General features: G+C 42.1%; 1 protein-coding gene across 1 annotated transcript; it reads right to left on the bottom strand.

The window, feature by feature from the left end:
* Positions 1 to 8,770: 8,770 nt before the first annotated feature.
* On the bottom strand, positions 8,771 to 23,353 carry Prdx3 (peroxiredoxin 3). The gene is made up of 7 exons (XM_057779670.1): positions 23,222 to 23,353; positions 21,887 to 22,022; positions 20,215 to 20,356; positions 19,238 to 19,373; positions 16,631 to 16,734; positions 10,416 to 10,581; positions 8,771 to 10,144 (listed from the first exon to the last, which is right to left on the bottom strand). Exons 1-7 carry the CDS (start codon positions 23,255 to 23,257, stop codon positions 10,091 to 10,093), a joined length of 774 nt encoding a protein of 257 aa, XP_057635653.1. The 5' UTR covers positions 23,258 to 23,353; the 3' UTR covers positions 8,771 to 10,090.
* Between the last annotated feature and the right edge of the window lie 1,262 nt (positions 23,354 to 24,615).

The raw sequence follows: 24,615 nt of genomic DNA, 5'->3' as shown, positions 1-24,615 counted from the left end.
TTTGTCTTTTTAGGCTGCTGTGATGCTTTTTTAAAACATAATTTTGGAATAATTGTCCTGCAGACAGAGAAGCACAAATACCTTTAGTGAGTTCAGTGTGGAAACAACACTGCAGTAGCCAAATGTGTGCATCTTCTCTAATGACATCTGCTGAAAATAGGACCAGCCAACAGGTCTGGTCATAGTGTGGCCAGAGCCGGATCTGTTCAGAGAAAAGGGGTGCTGTGGGAGCTCTCAAGGCCTCCACAGCTTCTGTAAAGGGCCAGAAAAACCCACAAACTCATGTGAGGCACCCATGGGACAAAAGAGAATGACAAGAGTTGAGATGAATGAGGGAGAGGCTTTCCAAGGGTGTTTGGGATCAGAATTTGGTCTCCAAACACAAGCAGGAAGGTTCAGAAATCAGCCAGAACAGCAATCAGCCAGCAGGGGCTGTTGTTGCACTGAGCTGAGGCTGCACCTAAAACCTTGGGTTCTTAACACAAAATTATACCCTTCTGGGGTGAGGAGCAGTATAGGTGCCAAGACATCTGTCAGACACAGCTGGGTAAATGATGGCACCATTCTCCAAGACTGTTAGGAAGCCAAACTAAGGCATGGGTGAGTTCTGTGGTGCATCACAAAGCCAAGTATCTCTTTGTGGCCTGAGGGGCTAGCAGAATGTCAGTCCAGCCTTGGATGGGGTTTGGGTGAGAGCCATCTCAGCAAAATGTAGGCTGTGGCCAAGAGCACTTAGAAAGTCTGGGTAAGGTCTGGGTTTGAGGATAACACTACAGTGAGTTCCAGGACAGCCAGGGCTACAGAGAGAAACCATGTCTTGAAGAAGAGGAGGGGAAGGAAGTTTTAACTTTAACATAACAAGATTACATACAGCCGGGCAGTGGTGGCACACGCCTTTAATCCCAGCACTTGGGAGGCAGAGGCAGGCGGATCTCTGTGAGTTCGAGACCAGCCTGGTCTACAAGAGCTAGTTCCAGAACAGGCTCCAAAACCACAGAGAAACCCTGTCTCGAAAAAAAAAAAAAAAAAAAAAACCCAAAAAACAAACAAAAAAACCAAGATTACATACAACAAAACAGTTATCAAGCAAGTATTATAGTTACAATATTTATATCTACATTATTAACATAACTAAGGAAAACTATTATAACTATCTATTGTTCAACTCCATCATAGACTCCAGAAGGATATAATATTACCTAAGTAAATAGGAAGTACAGTGTAAGCAATTTCCAAAACTCTAGAATTGACAGACATCTCACTACCTGGACAGTCACCCAAAGTTTTCCTGTAATATTGGGGCATCATTTATTGGGGCATCATTTTCAGCCTTCAGGCCCATAGTATCCGGCAGACTCTTTCATGAAGCAGGAACCCCAAAGAACTATCTCACCTTTAGGCAAGTTCAGCAGTCATTTTTCTATGAGTCCTGCATGTCCAGTTAATACAGCCTAACATCAAGCAGTTCAGGAAAGAGCAGTTTCTTGCCCAAATGGCTAACAAACTCCATAAGAAGCCTCTTTGATGCCCATCATCCTCCTGACATAGATTGTTGCTGCCAGGAGCAGATGTGTCTCATTGTCATGAAAGGTTTGAAGAACAGCTATCCATCTCTGTACATCTAGAGCACCTAACTAACATGACTACAAGCTTGGTTATTATAGATGACTATCAACCTGTATTTCTTAATTATACATTACATTTTTATATGAGCTGCCCAAACACAATACTTTAATCAAGAGCAGAAATATAACAAAATTGATCTTAAATTTGTATCAGTAAACAAAGATCCATACCAATGCAAAGTATTCATCTCTATAGCATATCCCCTTTTAAGTGTAAGCAAACATTTATAAACAATATTTGGGTATTTGGGCATAGTTCTCTCCAAACTGTTTCCTGCTTTTTGTCGGGCGAGTAATTTTGGGGTTCACAGAAACCTTGCAGGGGGTTTTGGTCCATCAAACCACATTTTGGAAGGAATCCATAGGTTCTCATCCTCTGTGGAAACAAAAGAACCTCTTTTCCAAAGCAACATATCCTTATACCCAAATTGGTTTAGCTAAGCAGCGTGTACAATAAACGTCTCTCTGTACTTAGCTCATTCACAGCCAAAAAATTTAAAGAAAACACAATAATATACATAATCCAGACTCTGTGTATATTCCATCTTTATGTGGTTTACTTTTCTTTAGTCCTTTAATCTATGACTGTCTGTACTCTGTCTCTTTAAAGACTGTTTTATTCTTTAAAACTATTTATTTTTATAACTGTCTATACTCTTTTTCTTCTCTCTCCCAAGCTTATGTACATTTTTAAAAAACAAACTGTGAGCCGGGTGGTGGTGGCGCACGCCTTTAATCCCAGCACTCGGGAGGCAGAGGCAGGTGGATCTCTGTGAGTTCGAGACCAGCCTGGTCTACAAGAGCTAGTTCCAGGACAGGCTCCAAAACCACAGAGAAACCCTGTCTCGAAAAACCAAAAAAAAAAAAAAGACATATTTTACCGGGCGGTGGTGGCGCACGCCTTTAATCCCAGCACTTGGGAGGCAGAGGCAGGCGGATCTCTGTGAGTTCGAGACCAGCCTGGTCTACAAGAGCTAGTTCCAGGACAGGCTCCAAAACCACAGAGAAACCCTGTCTCGAAAAACCAAAAAAAAAAAAAAAAAAAAAAAAAAAAAAAAAAAACTGTGACCTGTTCAGAGGTTTATTTTTGTCTGATTCTGTCTTTATTGCATATCTATAATTATTTTCTGACCAGAAGTACTTTTTTAAAAAATGCTAAGCAGGCGTTGCTAGGACCAACTCTGCCATCTTGCCATTGGCTCCACCCAGTCCAACATGGTGGAGGTCTCTTCAGTGCAAGTCATGCTCACGGCCCCCTTTTCAGGCATACAGTGGGTCTATGTTGCCATTAAGCATCAAACCCCATTTAAATGCTCTGTAGCTGGACCTCCCAAAAGTCAGAGCCATTCGTGTTGGCAAACCAGGACTAGCTGCTGTTTCTTATACTGAATCAGTAATCCTTTTCTTAAAGGAGTCTCAGCGCTCCTGCAAACAAAGCCCATCCAGGAAAAAAAAGGCCTGACTTTTTTTTTTAAGATTTATTTATTATATATACACTGTTCTGCCTGCATGCCAGAAAAGAACACCAGATTTCATTACAGATGGTTATGAGCCATAATGTGGTTGCGGGAATTGAACATTGAACTCAGGACCTCTGGAAGAGCAGCCAGTGCTCTTTTTTTTTTTTTTGGTTTTTCGAGACAGGGTTTCTCTGTAGCTTTGGTGCCTGTCCCGGAACTAGCTCTTGTAGGACCAGGCTAGCCTCGAACTCTCAGAGATCCGCCTGCCTCTGCCTCCCAAGTGCTGGGATTAAAGGCGTGCGCCACCACCGCCTGGCCAGCCAGTGCTCTTAAACTCTGAGCCATCTCGCCAGCTCAAGCCTGGCATTTTAAGGCAATTCTCAGGTGCATCATTTCTCCCACAAATATTCCAGTATGAAATGACAGATTGCTTGATACCATACCTAGTATCAAACACAGGAATGAGAGTAATCATACCTAGTAAATGTTAGCAATGGACCCCTAACAGCCATTGCTTATTTCTAGTCTTTCAAGGTTGGATGTACTTATTAGCAGATAGTAAACAGTGGAGTTCTGAAGGAAGAGGCTCTCTTGTCAGGATCCTTGAAGTTCTAGAAAAGTAAGAGAGATATCTGAGGAGATACAGAAACACTCTCAGCCTTAGAACGGCCAACCAAGGCAGGGTACACCAATAGCACAAGACCACCACCACTGGAGCATCTCCACCACCCACCTAGAGCCAACAGGAACCTTCAAGGCCTGTTGAATCTCTGGAGCAGTGCAGGGAGACAGACTCTACTTCCTGCCCCTGCTCTGCCCTCTATTCAGCCTCAATGCCTGGCAAAGCTTCAAGCCCACTGCCTGCTTCCTCAGCTTGGTGGTGCAGTGCTGACATTGGTCTCAGCATCCTGCGAGTCCTATGGGGTCATGTTGTCCACTGCTCCCTCCTGCTCTTCCACTGGGGATGTGTTCTTTTCAGTCTTATTTCTGCCTGTGCAAGTCCAGCCATTTCCAGAGGCTCCCTCCTCCAGGAAGCCTTCCTTAGTACTAATCCCTCTGTTCATGTTTACTTTCCATCATGAAACAGTGTAGCACGTTTAACAAAAACCCAGACACAGATATTGGGGTTCAACCTGAAGGTCAGAAGAGTAAAACCAGCCACTTGCTCTTGCCTCTATCTCAGTCCGAAATGGCAATCCTGCCTCCAGGAATCCTCAGAATGAGACTGTCTGAGAGCTGTCTCCTCCCCACTCTAGGCAGACAGGTCATCTTCAAACACTTCATAGACCTACAGAATTTAGCATTTAAGATGTTTTAATAACATAGGCTCTTTTTTATGACAAGGAGACATGTCTGCTCTTAGCAGCACCAATCTACTTCAGAGAAGATAATGGGCACTGAAGAAACTCATGGAGTTTACTTTCTTTGTGGCAAAACCAAACCACTGGGAAAGAAAATGCCCTTGTCTCAACTACTGACAGTATGTTGTGCTAATTAGACAAGCAGGACATAAAAGAAAGTGACTGTCAAACATTGTCAAGACAAGGACAGAATATCCTGCTTCACAGAAAAGTCTGTTGGATGTGCTATGCCTGTAGTTCAAAGATAGATGCCCCAATGTTGCAGAAGAACTTTTCTTTCAGCTTTTACCCCAACATCTGACTCCAGATTTTTATTGATAAAACTTGTTGTGTCATATTTTATTCTTTTGGCTTTTTGGAGGGCGCCACCCAGCTCCCAAGTAAATCACACACATGAACACTTATTATTAGTTATAAATGCCAGGTCTTAGCTTGGCTTGTTTCTAGCCAGCTTTTCTTATGTTATCCTGACTACCTTTTGCTTTGGGCTTTTATCTTTATTTCTGTATACCTTTCTTTACTTCTTTCTTCATGGCTTGCTATGTAGCTGGGTGTCTGGTCCCTGATATCGTCCTCCTCTTCTTGTTCTCTCGTTGTTCCTCCTCTTCTCTGTTTCTTCTTCTATTTATCCCCTCTGCCTGCCAGCCCCGCCTATCCTTGCTCCTGTCTCACTACTGGTCATTCAGCTCATTATTAGGAGCATTAGGTGTTTTAAACAGGCACAGTAACACAGCTTCACAGAGTTAAACAAACACAGCGTAAACAAAAGTCACACACTGAAGATAGTATTTCCCATCAAGACTAATTAGGATCATGCTTCGGAGGGAGAATAACAGGAGACAGAGAACAGAAAGAACATAGTGAGAATAACCTAGATGCTGGCATGGGCTTTGATATGCAACCACAGGTAGCTATATGTTCCTTCTGCCAGAGGTAATGGAGATGATTTCTTTAAGCAGATGGGAACGGGTTTCACAACTTCATGAGGAATAAACTTTTATCCAACTGCCAGAAATTGTCCTACAGTCCAGTTTAAACTTATTTCTGAGCTTCCTGAAACCTAACAATAGTGTTTTTGCCATGGCAATACAAAAGTAACTACAATGTTTGTCAGGTCCAAAGTTATCCCTACTCCCCTATTCTAGTCTGTTTCCCTTTACCAGAGCCATTTCCATCACTGTCAGAAGGACGAATGGCTCTCTGTGGTGACTATTAGCACCACACACACCAAGGCACATGCTGGTCTCCAGGATCACTCATCACAAGTACCTGTGGTTTTCAGCTCTTCTCACCTGTCCCCTACTCCAATGTCTTCAGCTCATGGACTTGTCTTCCCCAGTTTACACTTATAACCCTACTATTTTAAGTCTCTTTTGTCTTCCTCTCTTGCACCCCTCTCTCTTAAGCCTCCTTTGTCTACACTCTGTCTTCCTCTCTCAATCAAACCTAACCATGACCCAATCTAGTTTGCTGGCCATGCTAAATCTACCACTTTCTTTTCCTGTTCTGGACTCTAGATGCCTCTGGCTGTACTCTCCCTAATATATACAATAAAAACCTTCCCCTCAATCATACCTTGGAGCAGTCATAGCCTCAGTTTGAATACCACTGATACTAGGAAGTGGGTTATTTTGCTGTGACAGGCCTGTTTATAATGTGGAAGACTTTAGGACTTTGGACTAGTTAGGGACTGAACATTGTAAGCTGGACTTAATTCACCATCCTAACAGAAGCTTGGAAGACAAATGTGCTGAGATTATAGAGGCACAGCTCAAGAGGTTCCAGAGGGGAACATTATAGATCACTCTTTGATATTTTGGCCAAGAATATGGCTGCTTTTTGCCCTTGTCTTAAAAATCTGCCTGAAGCTGAACCAAAGAGTTTTGGTCTAATTTTGTTGGCAGAAATTTCAAGAGAGCCTAATATTTACTCATTTGCATAGTTATTAATGTTTTCTTTGTCAAGACAGGGCTTTTTCTCTGTGTAGTCCTGACTGTCCAGGAACTTGTTTCTTGGACCAGGCTGGCCTTGAACTCAGAGATCCACCTGCCTCTATCTCCCAAGTGCTGGGAGTAAAGACGTGAGCCACCACTCACTACCTAGCTAGTGATCTACAATGAAAAAGAGCAAGTGGGACAAACAGAAATACACAGTGTAGTTTGAGGAGAAAAAGAGCACAAGAAAATTTAATGTTGATGCCAGGGTTGTGCTGAAAGAGATAAAAAGAAATGGAATAAAGGGAGTGATTCCCTCAGGGCAAGACCCTAGCCAGCTACTCCTGCAATTTGTAAAAAGGCCTAAGGGATTGGGCCTGTTCCTAAAAAGCAGTGACAAATCAAAGTTTATGCAAATGGAATTCAATAAGGGGCAAGTAAGCAGTCAAACTCGGCAGAATGTGCCACATGGTTCTGGCTTTAGAGTCATGAAGGATATAGGAGTAAAGCGGTGGTGGAATCTTCCTCCAGGGTTAAGGAAACCTGTTGAGGCCAGGCCTGTGGTCATAGAATCCTTGCATGGAAGCCCAGAGAAGTCATCGTGTAAAGCTACAAAATTCAACAACACTGATTTGCCTGTTAGCTCAGGCTTATTAATGCTTACATTTTAAATTAACCCATTTCTCTTAATTTGTATTGCCATGAGGCTGTGGCCGACTGGTTAAGGTTTCATACAGCATCTGTCTCCTTTGGTAGCTACATGGCATCTCTTTGACTCCACCTACTCGCTCTCTCTATCTGTCAATTTCCTGCCTGGTTTTACTCTAAGCCAATCAGATGAAACAGCTTTTTTATTAACCAACAATAATAAAATATATTCACAACATACAGAGGGGAATCCCACATCAGAACTATATTGCAGTCAACAATGCAGAAAGGAGTAAGAGATTCAAACTACCATCTAAACCCTTTGACCTCAGACTTGGAGCTACAGAATTTGGAGTTTGCCCTGATGAGGTTTAGTTCAGTGTTTTCTTAATATGCTCACAATTCCTTGGGGGGAGGGGGCAATATTTGGGAGGAGGGGAGGGAAATGGGAAACGGGGAGCAGGTGGAAATTTTAATTAACAAAGAATAAAAATTAAAATTAAAAAAAAAATAAAATAAAAAAATAAATAAAACACCATCAAAAAAATGCTCACAATTCCTTTTTATTATGCTAATGTATATTTGGTGCCATTGTATGTTGGTGTTATGTAATTTGCTTTATTTTACAGGGGTTACAATTAAGAGATTGCCTTGAGTCTCATATGAGATTTTAGACTTTGAAACTGTATTGAGATTGAAAGGTCATAGGGACTTTAACTTGAACTAAATGCACTTTTTATTTATGATATGAGCACAAGCCTATAGGAGGCAAGGAGTGTGATGTTTTGAATGAGAATGTGGTAGTTTGAATGAGAATGACTCTCATCAGCTCATATATTTGAATGCTCAGTGCCCAGTTGATGGAACTGTTTGTTTGGAAGGATCAGGAGGTGTGGCCTTGTTGGAGGTCCCAGGGGTGGGCTCTGAGGTCTCAACAGCCCACACCATTCTCAAGTTAGATTTCTATCTCTTGCGGGTGGATCCAATGTAAGCTCTCAGCTCTGCTCCAGTGCTATGACTGCCTGCTTTGGAGATCATTGACTGACCCTATGGAACCATGAGCCTCAAATTCTCTCTCTCTCTCTCTCTCTCTCTCTCTCTCTCTCTCTCTCTCTCTCTCTCTCTCTCTCTCTCTCTGTTGTAATAAGAGCGGCGGGGCTGTATCCCCAGCACCCAGCCGCCCGCATGGCTAGCTTATGCCCCGAAATAATTACACGGAAACTATATTCTTTTAATCACTGCCTGGCCCATTAGTTCCAGCCTCTTATTGGCTAGCTCTTACATATTGATCTAACCCATTTTTAATGTTCTGTGTAGTACCACGAGCTGGCTTACCAGGAAAGACCTTAACCTGCATCAGTCTGGAGTGGGAGAATCATGGCGACTCCTGACTCGGCTTCTTTCTCCCAGAATTCTGTTCTGTCTACTCCACCCACCTAAGGGCTGGCCTATAAATGGGCCAAGGCAGTTTCTTTATTAAATAAAAGTAATTCCCCCATTAGTTCCAGCCTCTTATTGGCTAGCTCTTACATATTGCTCTAACCCATTTCTAATATTCTGTGTAGCACCATGAGCTGGCTTACCAGGAAAGATCTTAACCTGCGTCTGTCTGGAATGGGAGAATCATGGCGACTCCCGACTCGGCTTCTTTCTCCCAACATTCTGTTCTGTTTACTCCACCCACCTAAGGGTTGGCCTATCCAATGGACCTAGGCAGTTTCTTTATTATTTAACCAATGACCTTCCTCCATCATCTCTCTCTCTCCCTTTCCAAGACAGGGTTTCTCTGTGTAGCTTTGGAGCCTGTCCTAGCACTCTTCTGTAGACCAAACTGACCTCAAACTCAAAGATCCGCCTGCCCCTGCCTCCCAAGTGCTGGGATTAAAGGCATGCGCCACCATCACCTGGCTTAAATCCTTTCTTTTATAAGTTGTCTTGGTCATATGTTTTGTCACAGCAACAGAAAAGTCACTAACTCACTTGCTAACTTCCTTTTCTACATATCTCCTCTCATTTGATTCATATAAAACCCCCAAGACATATATAATTACCTTCGTTTTACAGATGAGAAAATAGACCCAGTCTTTTCTCCCCAAGTGCTTCCCTGAAAACACTACTCAAAACTCTGCTCCAACATAGCAACTACCTGATTTCTACTGTTTATTATTGGTCTTCTCCTCTAGAATCAAGAGAATCAAGATGAGGGTTTGTTTTTAATTCACTCAAATGCCTCCAAAGGCCATGGGGCACGTGTTTAACATTCCAGGAGCTACCAAAATAATGGATGAAAGTTTAGGTGCTAGTCTTGCCTGATAAATTTCAGTTTCATGAGAGTGGAGACAGCATTATCTTGTTTGGTTTCAGAGCCAAATGCCTAATAAATAATTATTTGTTGACTTAAATCATCAAAGGATGAGGGGTACCCCAGAATAAAGTGACCCAACAGTTAATGATGTCAAAAATGCAAATAGTTTAATGTTCATTTTTAAACTATACTTTACATCCTGCACTTGAAGAAAATGATTATGGTGTTTTAAAAATGCAACCACCAGATTAGACATAGTCCTTCATGATTATACCTCTATACCTAAGGACATTATAAGTTAATGAATACAGTAAGAATAATAATGGGAAATTCGGCTTAATACACAGGAGGAAATTTCAAGACTTTGATCAGAATTTTTCAGTGCCAGTGCTATGTGCTACTGCATTGCAGATCAAGGTTCAGAGCAGGCTAAGGAGAAGAATGCTTGCCCTCTGAAGACATGATCTAAAAAATGGGGGACTAAAAAAAATTAAAAGAAAGAAATGGAGGACCAAGCATTCTGTGGGAACTGGTTAGCCATCAAGAAGTCCCTAGTAAGAACAGGTATGGAAGTAGCTAGCCATCTTTAGAGAGCCTGAGCCTGTCTTACAAAACAAAGCCCGTGGAGCAGTACTCATAAACACAAGCATGATGAGGTTTTGCCATCTATAAATAATCTTCAAATCGTTGAAGGGTTTCCAGCTGTGGCTCTTTTCTGGCATGAGAAGTTCTGGGTGAACACCAGACATGGGATGATCTACTGATGGACCTTCTCAAAGTACTCTTTGGAAGCTGTTGGGCTTGGCTTGATCTGAAAATTAAAATTAAACTGGGTGAGAGAGACTTCATGATAGTAGAGTCTCACAGTGAACTGAGCTCCAGTTTTAAACTAAAATTTCTTCACTTTTGAAGATTAGCCTATTTTTAGCCTATTTTTTTCAAAACACACAGATGAAAGCTGACTAGCAGCCTAAAGAGTACCTGTCCAGTGCAGAGTTACCTCTGTTGGCTCCCTTGATAGATTATCCTTAGGCAGAGAAGACTTAGAATTGGGGTCTGGTACTCCAAGGAAAACAACATACCGTAGGGGACTCTGGTGTCCAGTTGGCAGGGCAGACTTCTCCATGGGTCTCCACAAACTGGAATGCCTTCACCAGACGGAGCGTTTCTTCCACACTGCGGCCCACTGGGAGGTCGTTGACACTCAAGTGTTTGATGACACCATTAGGGTCAATAATGAAGAGGCCTCTGCACAGAATTTATCCTAATCAGTGATAACAGAACTAGAGCCAATAACTCTCATTTATATCCTTTTATGTTTTTGATTCTCTTTGAATAAATTCATAAAACTGTCAAATGCTTAAAAATGGGAGTTTTAGGGACTGAAGAGATTGCTTAGCAATCATGTACTGTCTATCCAGACGACCTGAGTTCAGTTTGTAGAATCCATGTAGAGCAGCACACAACTGCCTGTAACTCCTGCTCCAGCGGACCTGAATCTTCTTACAGCTTCCAAGAGCAAGTCTCCTAGCATGCACATACTTCCACATAGTCACACATACATAATTCATAATTTTAATAAATCTTAAAAAGAAAAACCAGAGCTGGAAAGATGGTTCAGAGGCTAAGAACACTGGCTACTCTTCCAGAGTCCCTGAGTTCAATTTCCAGCAACCATACAGTGGCTCACAACTATCTATAATGAAATCTGGTGCCCTCTTCTAGTGTGAAGGCATACATGCAGACAGAAAACTGTATACATAATAAACAAATAAATCTTTTTTTTTTTTTCGTTTTTCGAGACAGGGTTTCTCTGTGGTTTTGGAGCCTGTCCTGGAACTAGCTCTTGTAGACCAGGCTGGTCTCGAACTCACAGAGATCTGCCTGCCTCTGCCTCCCAAGTGCTGGGATTAAAGGCGTGCGCCACCACCGCCCGGCAACAAATAAATCTTAAAAAGAAAACCCAACCTGGAATTAGTATTATACAAATGTTTGTCACCTTTTAGTAATGACAGATGCTTTGATAATGCCAGACCACTATGTGAAGCATGTTATAGGAACATTGCAAAAGTGTACCTCCAAAAGAAATGAACTAGAAACAGTAAACACCTTTATTTAGTGACCTAGCAGGCATTCTTTTTTTTTTAAATATTTATTTATTATGTATACAATATTCTGTCTATGTGTATGCCTGAAGGCCAGAAGAGGGCGCCAGACCTCTTTACAGATGGTTGTGAGCCACCATGTGGTTGCTGGGAATTGAACTCAGGACCTTTGGAAGAGCAGGCAATGCTCTTAACCACTGAGCCATCTCTCCAGCCCCCTAGCAGGCATTCTTTAGACTCCTGTTCAGACTCTGGTAAAGTAACCACATATATGTGCTAGAGGAAGAAATTATGTTATCTATATTCAGTGAATATTTAAAATGTTACCTTTTATTTATATGTGTGCATGCAAGAAATATCAATGGAATCCAGGAGAAAGTGTTAGATTCCCTGGAGCAGGAGTACAGGTGGCTGTAAGCGGTGCAATGCAAGCCCTGAAAACAGAACTCTGTCCTCTGCCACAGCAATAAGTACCCATAACTGCGGAATCATCTTTCTAGCACCTCACAATTATTATTATTTTTTCTTCCCCTAATGAGACATGGTCTCTATACACAGTCCTGGTCATTATTTAGACCAGACTGGCCCAGAACTCACAGAGATCTGCCTTTCTCTGCCTCCAGAGTGCTTGGATTAAAGGCATATGACACCATACCCAGGTTCACAATTCCTCTTTTTTTTTTTTAAATATGTATTTATTTATTATGTATACAATGTTCTGTATGTGTGTACGCCTGCAGGCCAGAAGAGGGCACCAGACCTCATTACAGATGGTTGTGAGCCACCATGTGGTTGCTGGGAATTGAACTCAGGACCTTTGGAAGAGCAGGCAGTGCTCTTAACCGCTGAGCCATCTCTCCAGCCCTCACAATTCCTCTTAAAGGGACACAAAGACTTTAAATGTCAACTACATAGGGAAAAGGCAAAGTACAGAGGGCTTGTTCTTCTGTGTGATGTTTAGAATCTAGGCCTTGTGACTGACCTTATTCTTCTGGTGCTTGATCTCTGAGAGAAGACTAACATCAGCTAGACTCAGTTTTCTCTACCCTTAGCCCCAGTAACCAGTAGTAGTCACTACAAAATTAGAAGATCTATGGTGTGGTAGTTTAAATGTAATTGATCCCCATAAAGTCATTAAGAGTGGCACTATTAAGAGTAGGTATGGCCTTGTTGGAGGAAGTGTGTCACCCAGGATCTCAGTTCACTTCTGTGTTCAAGGAGATAAACAGATTAAGAAATAGTATACAGGGAGAGATGACCTCAGGACAAGATCCCACTCAGCTAAATTTCATACTTGTGAAAAGGAATTAAAGAAAAGCTTAGAGCTGGGTATGGTGGTACATGCCTTTAATCCCAGTACTTTAGAGGCCAGCATGGTCTACAGATCCAGTTTCAGGGTAGCCAAGCTTTGGCAGTAAAGGAAACTATCAAAACCAGAAAGCTATTACAGATGTAATTGAATGAAGGGACCATATTCCAGCTCCAGTAAGCAGCAGAACATGGCAGCTTTGGCCACAGGATTCCCAGCGTTAAGGATAGAAGAAAGGGGCTATGGAATCTGCCTCTATGACTAAGGAAAGCTGCCAAGGCCAGACATGCATCAGGGTGTCCCTGAATGAAGGCCATTGCATGAAGCTGTGATGTTGAAGCCTGGATTGCCTTGGAGAACCCCAGATGTTGGAGATGCTAGAGCTATGGTATACCTGCCAAGGAAAGCTGCTAACAGGGAGCAGAAACAGCCAGAAAGAAAGAAGTATGCTGCAATCAACAAAGCTGACAGGAGTTGGAGATCTGAAGAGTGTTTTGACATCAGACATGGAAATGCAGTTTGGAGTTTGTCCAGCTGGTTTTCAGTCTTACTTTGGTCCAGTATTTCCTCACCATGCCCCCTTCCCTATGTTTTGGAATGGTAATGAATATCCTGTGCCATTATATGTTGGAAGTATGTGATCTGTTTTTTGATTTTATAGGGGATACAGTTAAGAGACTACATGAATCTCTTTAGAGACTTTGAACTTTGAAACACTGAGACTGTGGTAGCCTTTTGGGACTTTTGAAGCCGGACTAAATACATTTTGCATCATGATATTGTTACAAGTGGGCCAGGGAGTGGAACGGAGTAGTTTGAATGTAATTGGCCTTTATTAGCGCATCGGGAGTACTATTAGGAGGTGTAACTTTTTTGGAGTATGTGTGTCCTTGCTGGAATAAGTATGTCACTGTGGGGGTGGACTTTGAGGTCTCATATATGCTCAAGCCACACCCAGCGTCTCAGTTCACTTCCTACTGCTCCTTCTCCAAAACCATGTCTGCCTGCATGCTGCTATGTCCACCATGATGATAACAATGAAACTGTAAGAGACCCAATTACATATTTTCCTTCATAAGAGTTGCCATGGTTATGGTGTTTCTCCATAGCAATAGAAACCCTAAGTAGGAAATACAGGAAGGAAGCATAACAGACTACACTTTCCCCTGCCACTGCTAACTATGGAGAAGCTTGACTTTGGTTTACTAAGAAAAACAGTAATTTTGAAGTCAACAAGGCTGAGTTCCAAAAGGCTGCCAGCACTAAGGTTCAACATGAGTTAGGTTTAGCAACTGTGTGGGAGCCCACAGAAGTGGATCATTGTACCTTAACCAAAGGTCAGAGTTCAAACATATTCTTGCTCCTTCAAGGTTATAAGGACAGGAGGTTTGACCTAAGGTGTGGTTACTGACAGGATGTTTTGACCTAGGGTATGGTTACTTGAAGTTTTGAGTATTAAGAAGGTAATTACTTTGTTTGTTCTTTGTACCTTGGTGGAGGAGTCTTTTGCCTTCCCCCCCTCCTTTTTGGATTGGGGTATATAAAGGCTACGAGAAATAAACATAAGGCAAATCTCTGCATTTACTGGATGATCTCTCGACTCTTCTCTGCTGTCTCTTGTCTATTTCTTTCTCAATCCTCACTCTTCCCCCCAAGTGTGGATGAATATGTCAGGTCGGATCCGACACAACTGTGCGGCATCCCAAGGTGTGGCTCTCTTATCCTTCATGAAGTTACTGCCTGAGTTCTTCCTCCACTCTTATTCTCATAGACATCAAGAAGACAGCTAAAGCCCACATTCCCATGAAGAAGCACTTAAGAAGGCTACATTTGAACATGGGACTATGTAAGAAAGAACTTTCCCCAGTCCCATAGGATGAAAGAACATAGAAAATACAGCTACAATAACCGCCTGGTGTTGTAATATGAGTGGCAGGGCTGCGTCCCCAGCACCCAGCCGCCCGCATGGCTAGCTTATGCCCCAAAATAATTACACGGAAACTGTATTCTTTTGAACACTGCCTAGCCCATTAGTTCTAGCCTCTTATTGGCTAGCTCTTACATATTGATCTAACCCATTTCTGATATTCTGTGTAGCCCCACGAGGTGGCTTACCAGGGAGATCTTAACATGCGTCTGTCTGGAGTGGGAGAATCATGGCGACTCACTGACTCGGCTTCTTTCTCCCAACATTCTGTCTGTTTACTCCACCCACCTAAGGGCTGGCCTATAAATGGGCCAAGGCAGTTTCTTTATTAAATAAAAGTAACTCCTCTATCAGCCTGGAGCTATTCCCTAAACTACCTCACCAGATCACTCCTATACACCTACTAGAGATTCACCTCCATTTTATCTAAGAGAAAACTGAGGCACAAAAAGGCAAATAACTTGCCCAAAATCACGGAGTCATTAAGAAGTCAAGTTTAAAAAGAAATCAAACCCTGGTTTGTTTGGTTCCATGGCTTTTAAAACACCATCTCCATTGAAAGAGAAAGAAAAGAGAGAGACAGAAGGAACTTGAAAAAGCTTTTCTTCCCAGTAGTTCAGGAGTAGCCATCATTGAAGGGCCCCTACACTTTAGAAAGAATGGATCCGTGGGACCATTAAGACATCGCACCCTTTCCTAAACGGAGACCCAGGTAGTGAACTGAGCACACATCTTGGCCATTTCTCCAATTCTCACAGAAACGATTTCATCAGTAGACAAAAAGGCTTTCGAGGGGACAGGGAGGTGACTCAGAAGCTAAGAGCACTTGTTACTCCTGTAAAGGACTTAGGTTTAGATTCTCCATATCCATACAGTAGCTAACAATCATTTAAAACTCTAGTTCTAGGGGATATGACTCCAAGGTAAGTGCCTGCAAATGGTGCACAGACACACGTGCAGAGGACACACACCCACACACATACAATAAAATAAATTTGTGATGTTTATTTTTGGATGTCCACCTGATTATACCTGGAACTAACTAAAACCCAAATGACTGGGCATACCTGTGGTGGACTTTCTTTTTTTCCCTTTCAGTCCTGGACAGTTTTTCCCTGGACAGTCCCTGGCTGTCCAGGACCTTATTCTGTACCTCTGTACCTCCATAATGCTGGGATTAAAAGTGTATCCCACACCATCCAGCAATTTTTCCTCAACAAATTATTTGAAGGGACGACCCACTGCTAATTCAGATCTTTGAAGTGGGAAGACACACCTTTAATCTGGAGCACACCTTCTGCTGACAGTCTATATAAAGGACAAGAAAGAAGGAAGGTTTCTCTCGCTTTGCCTGATTGCTCTTACCCTTGAGAGCAAGTTCATTCCTTCACAGGTATTAGAGCCACGTTTTGGAGATTCTGGAGTAAACTGAAGGCCAGCTGAGACATCCAGCCTCATAGACTGAACTACTACTGGATTCTTAGACCTCTCATTAGTAGAAAGCCATAGCCATTGTTAAGACTAGTTAGACCACAGCCTTCTTCTAAGTTCTTCTAAGAAATCTCCTATATATAAAATAAATAACACACATATATACATACTCACTCTAGAAGTTCTGAACTCTAATACAAAATCTAAATTAACAAAAAAAGCTTCTATTTCTGACATTTTGCCATCTAGGTATCATATCTGTGGTACCTGCCCATAATCCCAGCACCAAGGAGGTGGACCAGAATGAGCGCAAATTCAAGGATAGCCTGGGGCCATATATTCAAACCCTGTCTCAAAAAAAAAAAAAAAAAAAAAAAAAAAAACCCACCAACACAAACCCAAACCCGTATTCCTTCTTGAGTTTTATCAAAATTGACAAGCAAAAACGCTTCTCTTTATAAGTCCCCAAGAGTCGGTGACGCTAAAATACGCAAAACCATCCCGTCTCTAAGGAACAGCTCTTACCTCAGTGCAATGCCAGCACCTTCCAACAGCACTCCGTAGTCTCGGGCTATTTGCTTGGTTAAATCCGACAACAGCGTGATGTTCATGTGGCCCAAACCACCATTCTAATAAAAAGGCAAACAGGACTGTTTTTTTCAGGTGGTCTTATAATGTCTGAACAATGTACCCATGTTGATGGTGGTAAGTAATAGTAAATGCACACTTCCTTCCTGTAAACTCGCCTAAAGGAGATACAATTATATTTGCCATTATGTTTTTTAAATTTTTTTAAAATTTTTAAAAAATATTTATTTATTTATTATGTATACAACATTCTGCCTCGATGTATGCCCACACGCCAGAGGAGGGCACCAGATCTCAGTACAGATGGTTGTAAGCCATCATGTAGTTACTGGGAATTGAACTCAGGACCTCTGGAAGAGCAGCCAGTGCTCTTAACTTCTGAGCCATCTCTCCAGCCCTAAATTTATTTTAATTTTATGTGTTTTACCTGCATATCACATGCATGCAGGGTCTGAAGAAGTCAGCAGAGGCTATCGGACCCCCTGGAACTGGAATTAAAACAGTTGTGAGTCGCTATATGGATGCTGGGAACTGATCCTGGATCCTCTTGAAGAATAGCAATGTTCTTAACCAATGAGCCATCTCTCCAGTCTCTATTATTCCTGTATTAATTGATGTGTATGTGTGTGGGGAGGGTGGGCACATGTGTGGGTTCCAGTGATAGAATTCAGGTTGTCAGTTTTGCTCAGCAAGTACGTTACCTGATGAATCACCACATTGACCAATTTCCACTGTTTTAAAGATAAGGAAACTGAAGCTCAAAAAAAAAGAATCTGACTGACCTTTCCTTATATTTTTGAGTCAAGGTCTCATGTAGCCAGATTGGCCTCCAATTTACTGTGTTGCCAATGATGACCTTGAATTTTTGCTTCCTGCCTCTACCTCTGGAATGATGGGATCACAGGCTATGCTAATCCACCAAGTTTATGGTACTGGGGACTGAACCCAAGTTTTCTTGTATATTAAGTAAAAGCTCTGAGCTTACCCTGCTCTCTTTCTCCAATTGTTAAAGCAGCTGTTGAAATGAAAACTAATTTCTGAAGAATAAAAATGAAAGAGTGACAAATTACTCAAGTCAGTATTGTTAGTCCTGGATCATACCTAGTGAAATTTTGGTTGTTTTTCTTAGCAGACTTCTAGGCAACATCACACAGAACAGTACAGCAAACTTACTATGTGCTCAAAGTGCAGGCCTAAGAGGAAGCAATAGACCCCAGCCATGTCCCCTGTCCTACTGAGCCTGTCTCCATTACAGGCCTAAGAGGAAGCAATAGACCCCAGCCATGTTCCCTGTCCTGCTGAGCCTGTCTCCATTACTATTTGAACTTGGAAAATATACATGGAATGGGCAGTAAAGATATATGCAATGTCCACGGAGTTGTTACTACCATAGTTTACAGACTACTAATAGGCAAGGATCTACAAATGGCCTGCTTCAGGAGGATACGTCTCACCTAATATAGAGCTTTTCTAGCATGCATGAAGCCCTGGATTTGATTTCTAGGAAGGCATAAACCAGGTTCTGATCCTAGAACTTGAAAGGTGGAGGCTGCAGGATTAGAAGTTCAAGGTTATCTGAACAATGTATCCAGTTAAGAGGCCAGCCTGAAATACCTGGCACACTGTTTTCTGAAAGGAAGGGGGAAAAGGAAGGCAGTTAAGCAAGAAACTCACTTCAGGCTGGCTATGCTTTAACGATCCCTAGGTTTGTCTTAAATTTCTTCTGTTAGTACAGGGGTTAAGTGTAGCTAGAGAAGGAGGAAAGGCAATGATTGGTTAGATAAAAGGATTAAGTTCTGTTCTTCTGTACAATAGGTGATTTTTTTTTTAATTTTTTTAAATTTATTTATTTATTTATTTATTTTGATTTTTCAAGACAGGGTTTCTCCGTAGCTTTTGGTTCCTGTCCTGGAACTAGCTCTTGTAGACCAGGCTGGCCTCGAACTCACAGAGATCCGCCTGTCTCTGCCTCCCGAGTATATTGTATTTTTTTTTTTCTTTTTATCTTTTTATTTTCTTTTTTTTCTTTTTTTTTTTTTTTTGGTTTTTCGAGACAGGGTTTCTCTGTGGTTTTGGAGCCTGTCCTGGAACTAGCTCTTGTAGACCAGGCTGGCCTCGAACTCACAGAGATCCGCCTGCCTCTGCCTCCCTGTATTTTTTAAACTAGCTAAAAAAGGGTTTTTATTTGTTTTTTTGAGAAAGTCTCATCATGTGGCTCTGGAACTTACTAGGTAGACCATGTTAGCTTAAAACTCATGAAGATCCTCCTGCCTCTACCTTTTGAGTGCTGGAATTAAAGGTGTGAACCATCTGCCCAGCTAAAAAAGGAATTTGAATGTCATGGCCATAAAGAAATGATTGAAGAAATAGAACACAGAATAGCCCAATTTGATCCTTGCACAATGTACACATGTATCAAAACATCGCATTGTAGGCCACAAATATATACAATGTTTTTATTGTGTGGTCTATATTGTTTGTGATTTAGAAATGAAACCAAAGAATAAAGCAAAACCAAGGAAAAGTGACTGTCAACCAACCTACCTTCCTTGGTGTATTGATCCAGGCAAGATGACTGAAGTGGGAGTCCACTGAAACCGCAACCACTTCACAGTTTACATCATGAAATTCGTTGGCTTTGTCACTGAAAGCAACAATTTCTGTAGGACACACAAAAGTGCTTGGGGAAAAAACAAAGTTTCATTAGATCATGTAAAGACAAAAATTTAAGACAAACAGTAACTTGTCTAAAAGCTAAATTGATTTGCTTAGGGGGCAAAAAGGGTAAAATGGACTGGGTTGGTGGCATACACCTTTAATCCCAGAATTTGGAAGGTAGAGGGAGGAGGATATTTGTCTGCTCAGGTCAGCTTGGTCTACATATAAAGATGATACTAAATAAATAGAGTAAGCTTTCTTTCTAGTTGCTGGACATGGTGGTATGTACTTTAATCCAGGAACTGAGGAGGCAGAGGCAGGCTGATCTCTGTGAGTTTGAGAACACCTTGGTCTATTGTGAGTCCCAAGACAGCCAGGGCTATATAGAGATACCTTGCCTCAATAAATCAATCAACCTGGGGTGGGGTGGGGCACACATTTGAAGACTTAAATTGAAAATCTGTATTTGAATAAAGCAGCTTTAAGAAAAACTCATTTCTTATACTACTTTCTCATTTTCCAACCAGACTGGTATAAAGTTTAAACTGGTTTAGAGAACCATCAATCAAAAGCATGTAATACTGAATTGTATTAAAGGTTGAGAACATTATCCAGTGATTACCTTGCATGCAGAAGGTCTGGGGTTTGATCCCCAAGAAAAACTAACAGAACTATATTAAAACTCCTCCATTAAAGTAAGGTCATTTCTTCCATTAAATTCATCACATGAGCTATAGATAGCCAAGGCCAATGAACAAAAATCAGAAAGAATCTTTTTCTTCACTAGAAGAGGAATTTCAGTGTGAGTTAGAATCCATACCAGCTCTCAGAAGGATATGAAAGCATTATAGAACCACACTTACAAATCCAAAGGGTAGAAGAAAAGCACCAAGTATTTCCCCTTAAAGTCGTCAAGACTCAGCTCTTTGAACTCTCCATTGACAACAGCAGTACCCTTAAAATAGGGAGCATGCTGTGTGACAGCAGGGGTGTGGAAGGAGCAACCTAAAAAAGATCACAAACCTGTTTGTAGCTTGTCATCCACCGCATCAAGCACTACGTGATTTTATCTAAATTCCTTTCATTGAAACTTATCAAATAAATTTATTATTTATCATAACCGGAGATGTTATTAATACAACTCAATGACACGGTTCACTTTAATTGTACATCTTAGGTACAATAATTTCCCCTTCAGTTCAGTTCTAAATTATACACAAATCCAACTCAATGGTAGGGAGAAGTGTGTGTGTGTGTACGCGCACGTGTGCATGCGTTTGTATGTGTGTGTAAATTTAGAGGATGGAAGACACCTTCCATGACTGATCCCTCTTTTCTCTCTTTTAGCGTCTGATAAACTTAGAACTTACCAGTAGGCTAGCTGGACACAAGTGCATCCTACCACCTCTGCTTATACGTGGGTTCTGAAGGTCAAACTTGAGTCCTTGTGCTAGTTTACTGGCTGATTTAGCTATCACCCCAGCCTTGAAGAAAAATTTAAAAACTAAACAAAACAAAAAAACCCAAACAACAGAAGAAATGAAATGCCCTGGAAATTAAAGGGAGGAAGACAAAAGAAAGCAAAACCAGAGCCAGGCTTAAAAAGACCCTTAGTCTCAAGCGGCAGGGTTAGCTCTTCACCTCAGGAGAGAATGGAGTCTGGGAGGCTCTGATGTAGGAGGACAGCTGTTTTCAGGAAGATTAGGCTATCAGGAGGACAGGACTAATGTAAGGACTCCAGTTATCTCAGCGAGAGGCTCTGAGGTATGGCAGAGAGAACACCAAGAACAGATGCAGGACATGTTTCAAAGCTGGGGTGGGGTGGGGAAAACTCAGTGGTGTTGTCTATTCATTTTATCCAGGGGTCTTTTTGTTATTACTAAGCTGTTATGATATCTTAGAGGAATATTCTTTATTAAGTATATTATACAAATATATTTTTCCTAGATTATAGCTTTCTCTACTCATTTTCTTTTCTTTCCTCATTTCTTTGCTTTGTGCTTGCAGATAAGGTCTCACACTAAGAAGGCTCTATTGGAACTTATTATGAAGCACAGGCTGGCCTGAAACTTGTGGCAATCCCTGTCTGCTTCCCCACTGCTAAGGTTACAGTTATGCACTAACCGCATCTGGCCCCTTTCTTCTTTCTCTATTGGAAACAGAGCCTTCCTATATAACCCAAGCTGGCCTCAAACCTGTGTTGATATTCTAAGCTACCTCAGCCACCCATGTCCTGAAATTTCAGTTGTACGCTGCTATGCCTAGTTTTTTCCTTTCCTTTGTCTCCTGAGCGCTGGGATTAAAGGCATGTCCTGCTTCATTTTCTTCATGTTCCTTAAAAGGAGATCTTAAACTTTTGACACTGCCAATTACTCACTGTTCCTACACAATTCCTTATGGATCTGGCCATTTCTACACATTCTCATACTACATTTTTTTAAAGTGCTGAGGACAAGTCTCATGCATAGCCAAGGTCCAGAGTTGCTGACATGGGTTCCCTTTGCCTGGGTGCAAGTAAAATATAGTAACACTTACTGGTGCTAAAGGCAAACTTTGGTTGGACAGAGGCAGACCACAGATTGTCTGTCAAGCAGGGTCTTCTAGAAGCAATAGGCCTAAGAACTGACGCAGCATAAACACCCCGGGAAATGGCACCCACATGCTGAGCAACCTGCAAAGAGAAATGCTTTGTTTTAGGAAGACTTTCTGGAAGGGTGACTAACGGCTGACCTTGCTGCTGCCTGCGGTGGCCATTTGTCAATGGTGGCCTCAGCTGTCCGTTTTCCCTGTAAACCAAATACCAAATCAATTTAAAAATTTCTTCTTCTTCCTTAAAGACTGCAAGGCCAAGGTAATCCTAAAATACAGTCTCAGGAATAAAAATCTCCAGATGACTACAAAAATTCAGGAAGGCTAGGCCAGGTTGAATGATTAATTCCCCCCCCCAATCAACTGCAAATGTGCCCATATCAAGGTTTTTCTCAGAAAAAGTCTCTCCTAGACTCTCAGTCAAACAAAGAAATAAGGCAAAGTTCATGCCTTGGGAGAGTTTGGCCCGAGTTCAAGGGAAGTATTTGCTCAACTTTGATGTCCAGCGTAGCTAGGGGAGGAGGTAGGTGTTTCCCTGAGCCCAGAGATGAGAAAAAGGGGAAGGTGGTTGGTAAAAGAATAGTAAGCTGCAACCACCAAGAGAACAGCAGGTAACAGGGCAGAGTCCAGCCTGAGTGTGGGAGCAGAAAGCGGCTCCCATTGCTGTAGTACTTTGTTTAAGTACTAGATTTACGAGTGAGCCCACAATCAAGTCAAGATGTGGCATTACTCCTTCCATGGCAAAGAAAGGAAAGCAAACTGAGATTCAGAAATGCAAAGTCAAGCCAGATGTTCCAGATGTTGGTGGCACACACCTTTAATCCCTACAATGGGGAGGCAGAGGCAGGCGGATCTCTCAAGAGTTCGTGGTCTACAGAGTGAGTTCCAGGACAGTCAGGGCTACACAGACAAGCCTGAGGAGGAAGAAAAGTCACTTGCTCAAGGTCATGTTTGGTGACAGATCCTAGAACACGGGATCCAATACACTGACCCACAAAGCCAGACCTGGGTACTTTAGTGAGTGGAGAAGCAGCAAGACGACCCTCGACTCCGAGACCGCAAAGACTCCGGGAGCGCACCACCCGCTGGGGCAAGGGGAAAAGCTGTCCTGCGCAGGCGCTGGGGCCTTGCGGGCCGCAGGAGGCCTCCCGGTGCGCGAACCGAGAGCTCCCTCCAGTAGCGTTAAGTAGCCAGCAGACCCAAGAGGGTGCGATCCGGTCCAGGAAGCAGGTCCCGGAGTCACGGCTGTGTCATGCGTCTGCCCAGCTGGCAGCCACTCACCGAGGACCTGAGGAACTTTCCCGCAGCGGCCGCCATCTTCAGTGCACGCGGGAGGCAAAGCCGATAGAGGAGCCTGCGAGCAGCGGGTCCACGCTGGGTGCTATGTCTCCTACGTAGGGCGTGGTTTCTGAGTCTGGGGGCGGGGGCGGGCGCGCAGGTTGGGCTTACGGGGCGGGGCCGAGGCGGGAGGGGTGTGGCTTACGTGAAGAGGCTGAGTGAATGTGGTTTAGGGTGAAAGGTGGAGACGCACCCCTTCCTGCTCAGGGTGATATTGCTTTTCCTCTTGGTCTCCTGAGGAGCTGAATGCTTGTTTTTCTATTTGTTGTACCAAACCTATAAAGAACTAATGAAAAGGTCAAGTAGCCACTTATTTCCATGTTTCCTATTTATTTTTTTTTTAGCTTTGTGTGGTGGAAACTGTGAGAGAATCCTGTTCCCTTTCTACCTCAGGTGGAATCTTCTGGCTTCTGCATTAAATGGAACAAATTTAGTTGTTTGAATCTTTAATAAGTTCAGTGACTTAGAAACATCGAAGCTTAGTATGCTTGTAAACCTTTGGGATTGTGTGGGGGCTTCCGTTTGACCTCTCTCAAAAGTGGAATAACTGAGACACATTTCAAATCAATTTATTTATTAATATTAATATTAAGTGCTGAGTGGAGAGCACGGTTTTGAAGCAGCACCTCAAACACATAACGAAATTCACACGGTATTCACAGCAAACGCCATCTGTAAACTGGTATTTTCCAAGCACTGTTCTGTTATTAATTTACCTCCTTAAATCTGCATACCATAAATATTATTTAATATTTTCTTTAAACTAGCTTGCTTTATAAAACACAAATGATATTATTTAAGATGTTAAACAGGAAAAACTTATAACAATATAAATAGAAGGTAATTAATAATAAACACACTAAAGCAAAATACTACAAAGTTCCAGCTAGATGCAGTTACTTGCTGAAAGTCTGAGTTTTAGAAAAAAGAGAGAGGTGGTCAGAGGCATTCTTCTCTAGCCTCATGGAGAACCTTCTCATTTGTGTGGCCAGAAGACTGAAAGAGAATTCAAAAACACTTTCAAATTTCTCATGCTGAGATTTTACGTTATTATTTATTTTGCTCACCACTATTCCAGAAGTAAGTTTCATTAAGCTGTCCATGCACCCTTAGGTGCTACTCAGGGTAACTGCCTTGGTCTCTAAAAAAACCAAAGAAAGATAAAAACAAAAACAAGCAAACAAACAAAACAAAACACCTCATCTCAACCAGTTCCCCACAGCACCTGACTCGGTCTTAACTGGTACTCAATGTGTGTGTTTAGCAGGATCCAAATGAAGGAAATCATAGAATACTGGTGCTCAAATCTGTGATGGAATATAAACCAGACATAAAAA

This window comes from Chionomys nivalis, chromosome 8 (assembly GCF_950005125.1).
Source record: "Chionomys nivalis chromosome 8, mChiNiv1.1, whole genome shotgun sequence".
Taxonomy (NCBI): Eukaryota; Metazoa; Chordata; class Mammalia; order Rodentia; family Cricetidae; genus Chionomys; species Chionomys nivalis.
The sequence above is the reverse complement of the archived record's forward strand: the minus strand, read 5'-3'. Positions and strand labels throughout refer to the sequence as shown.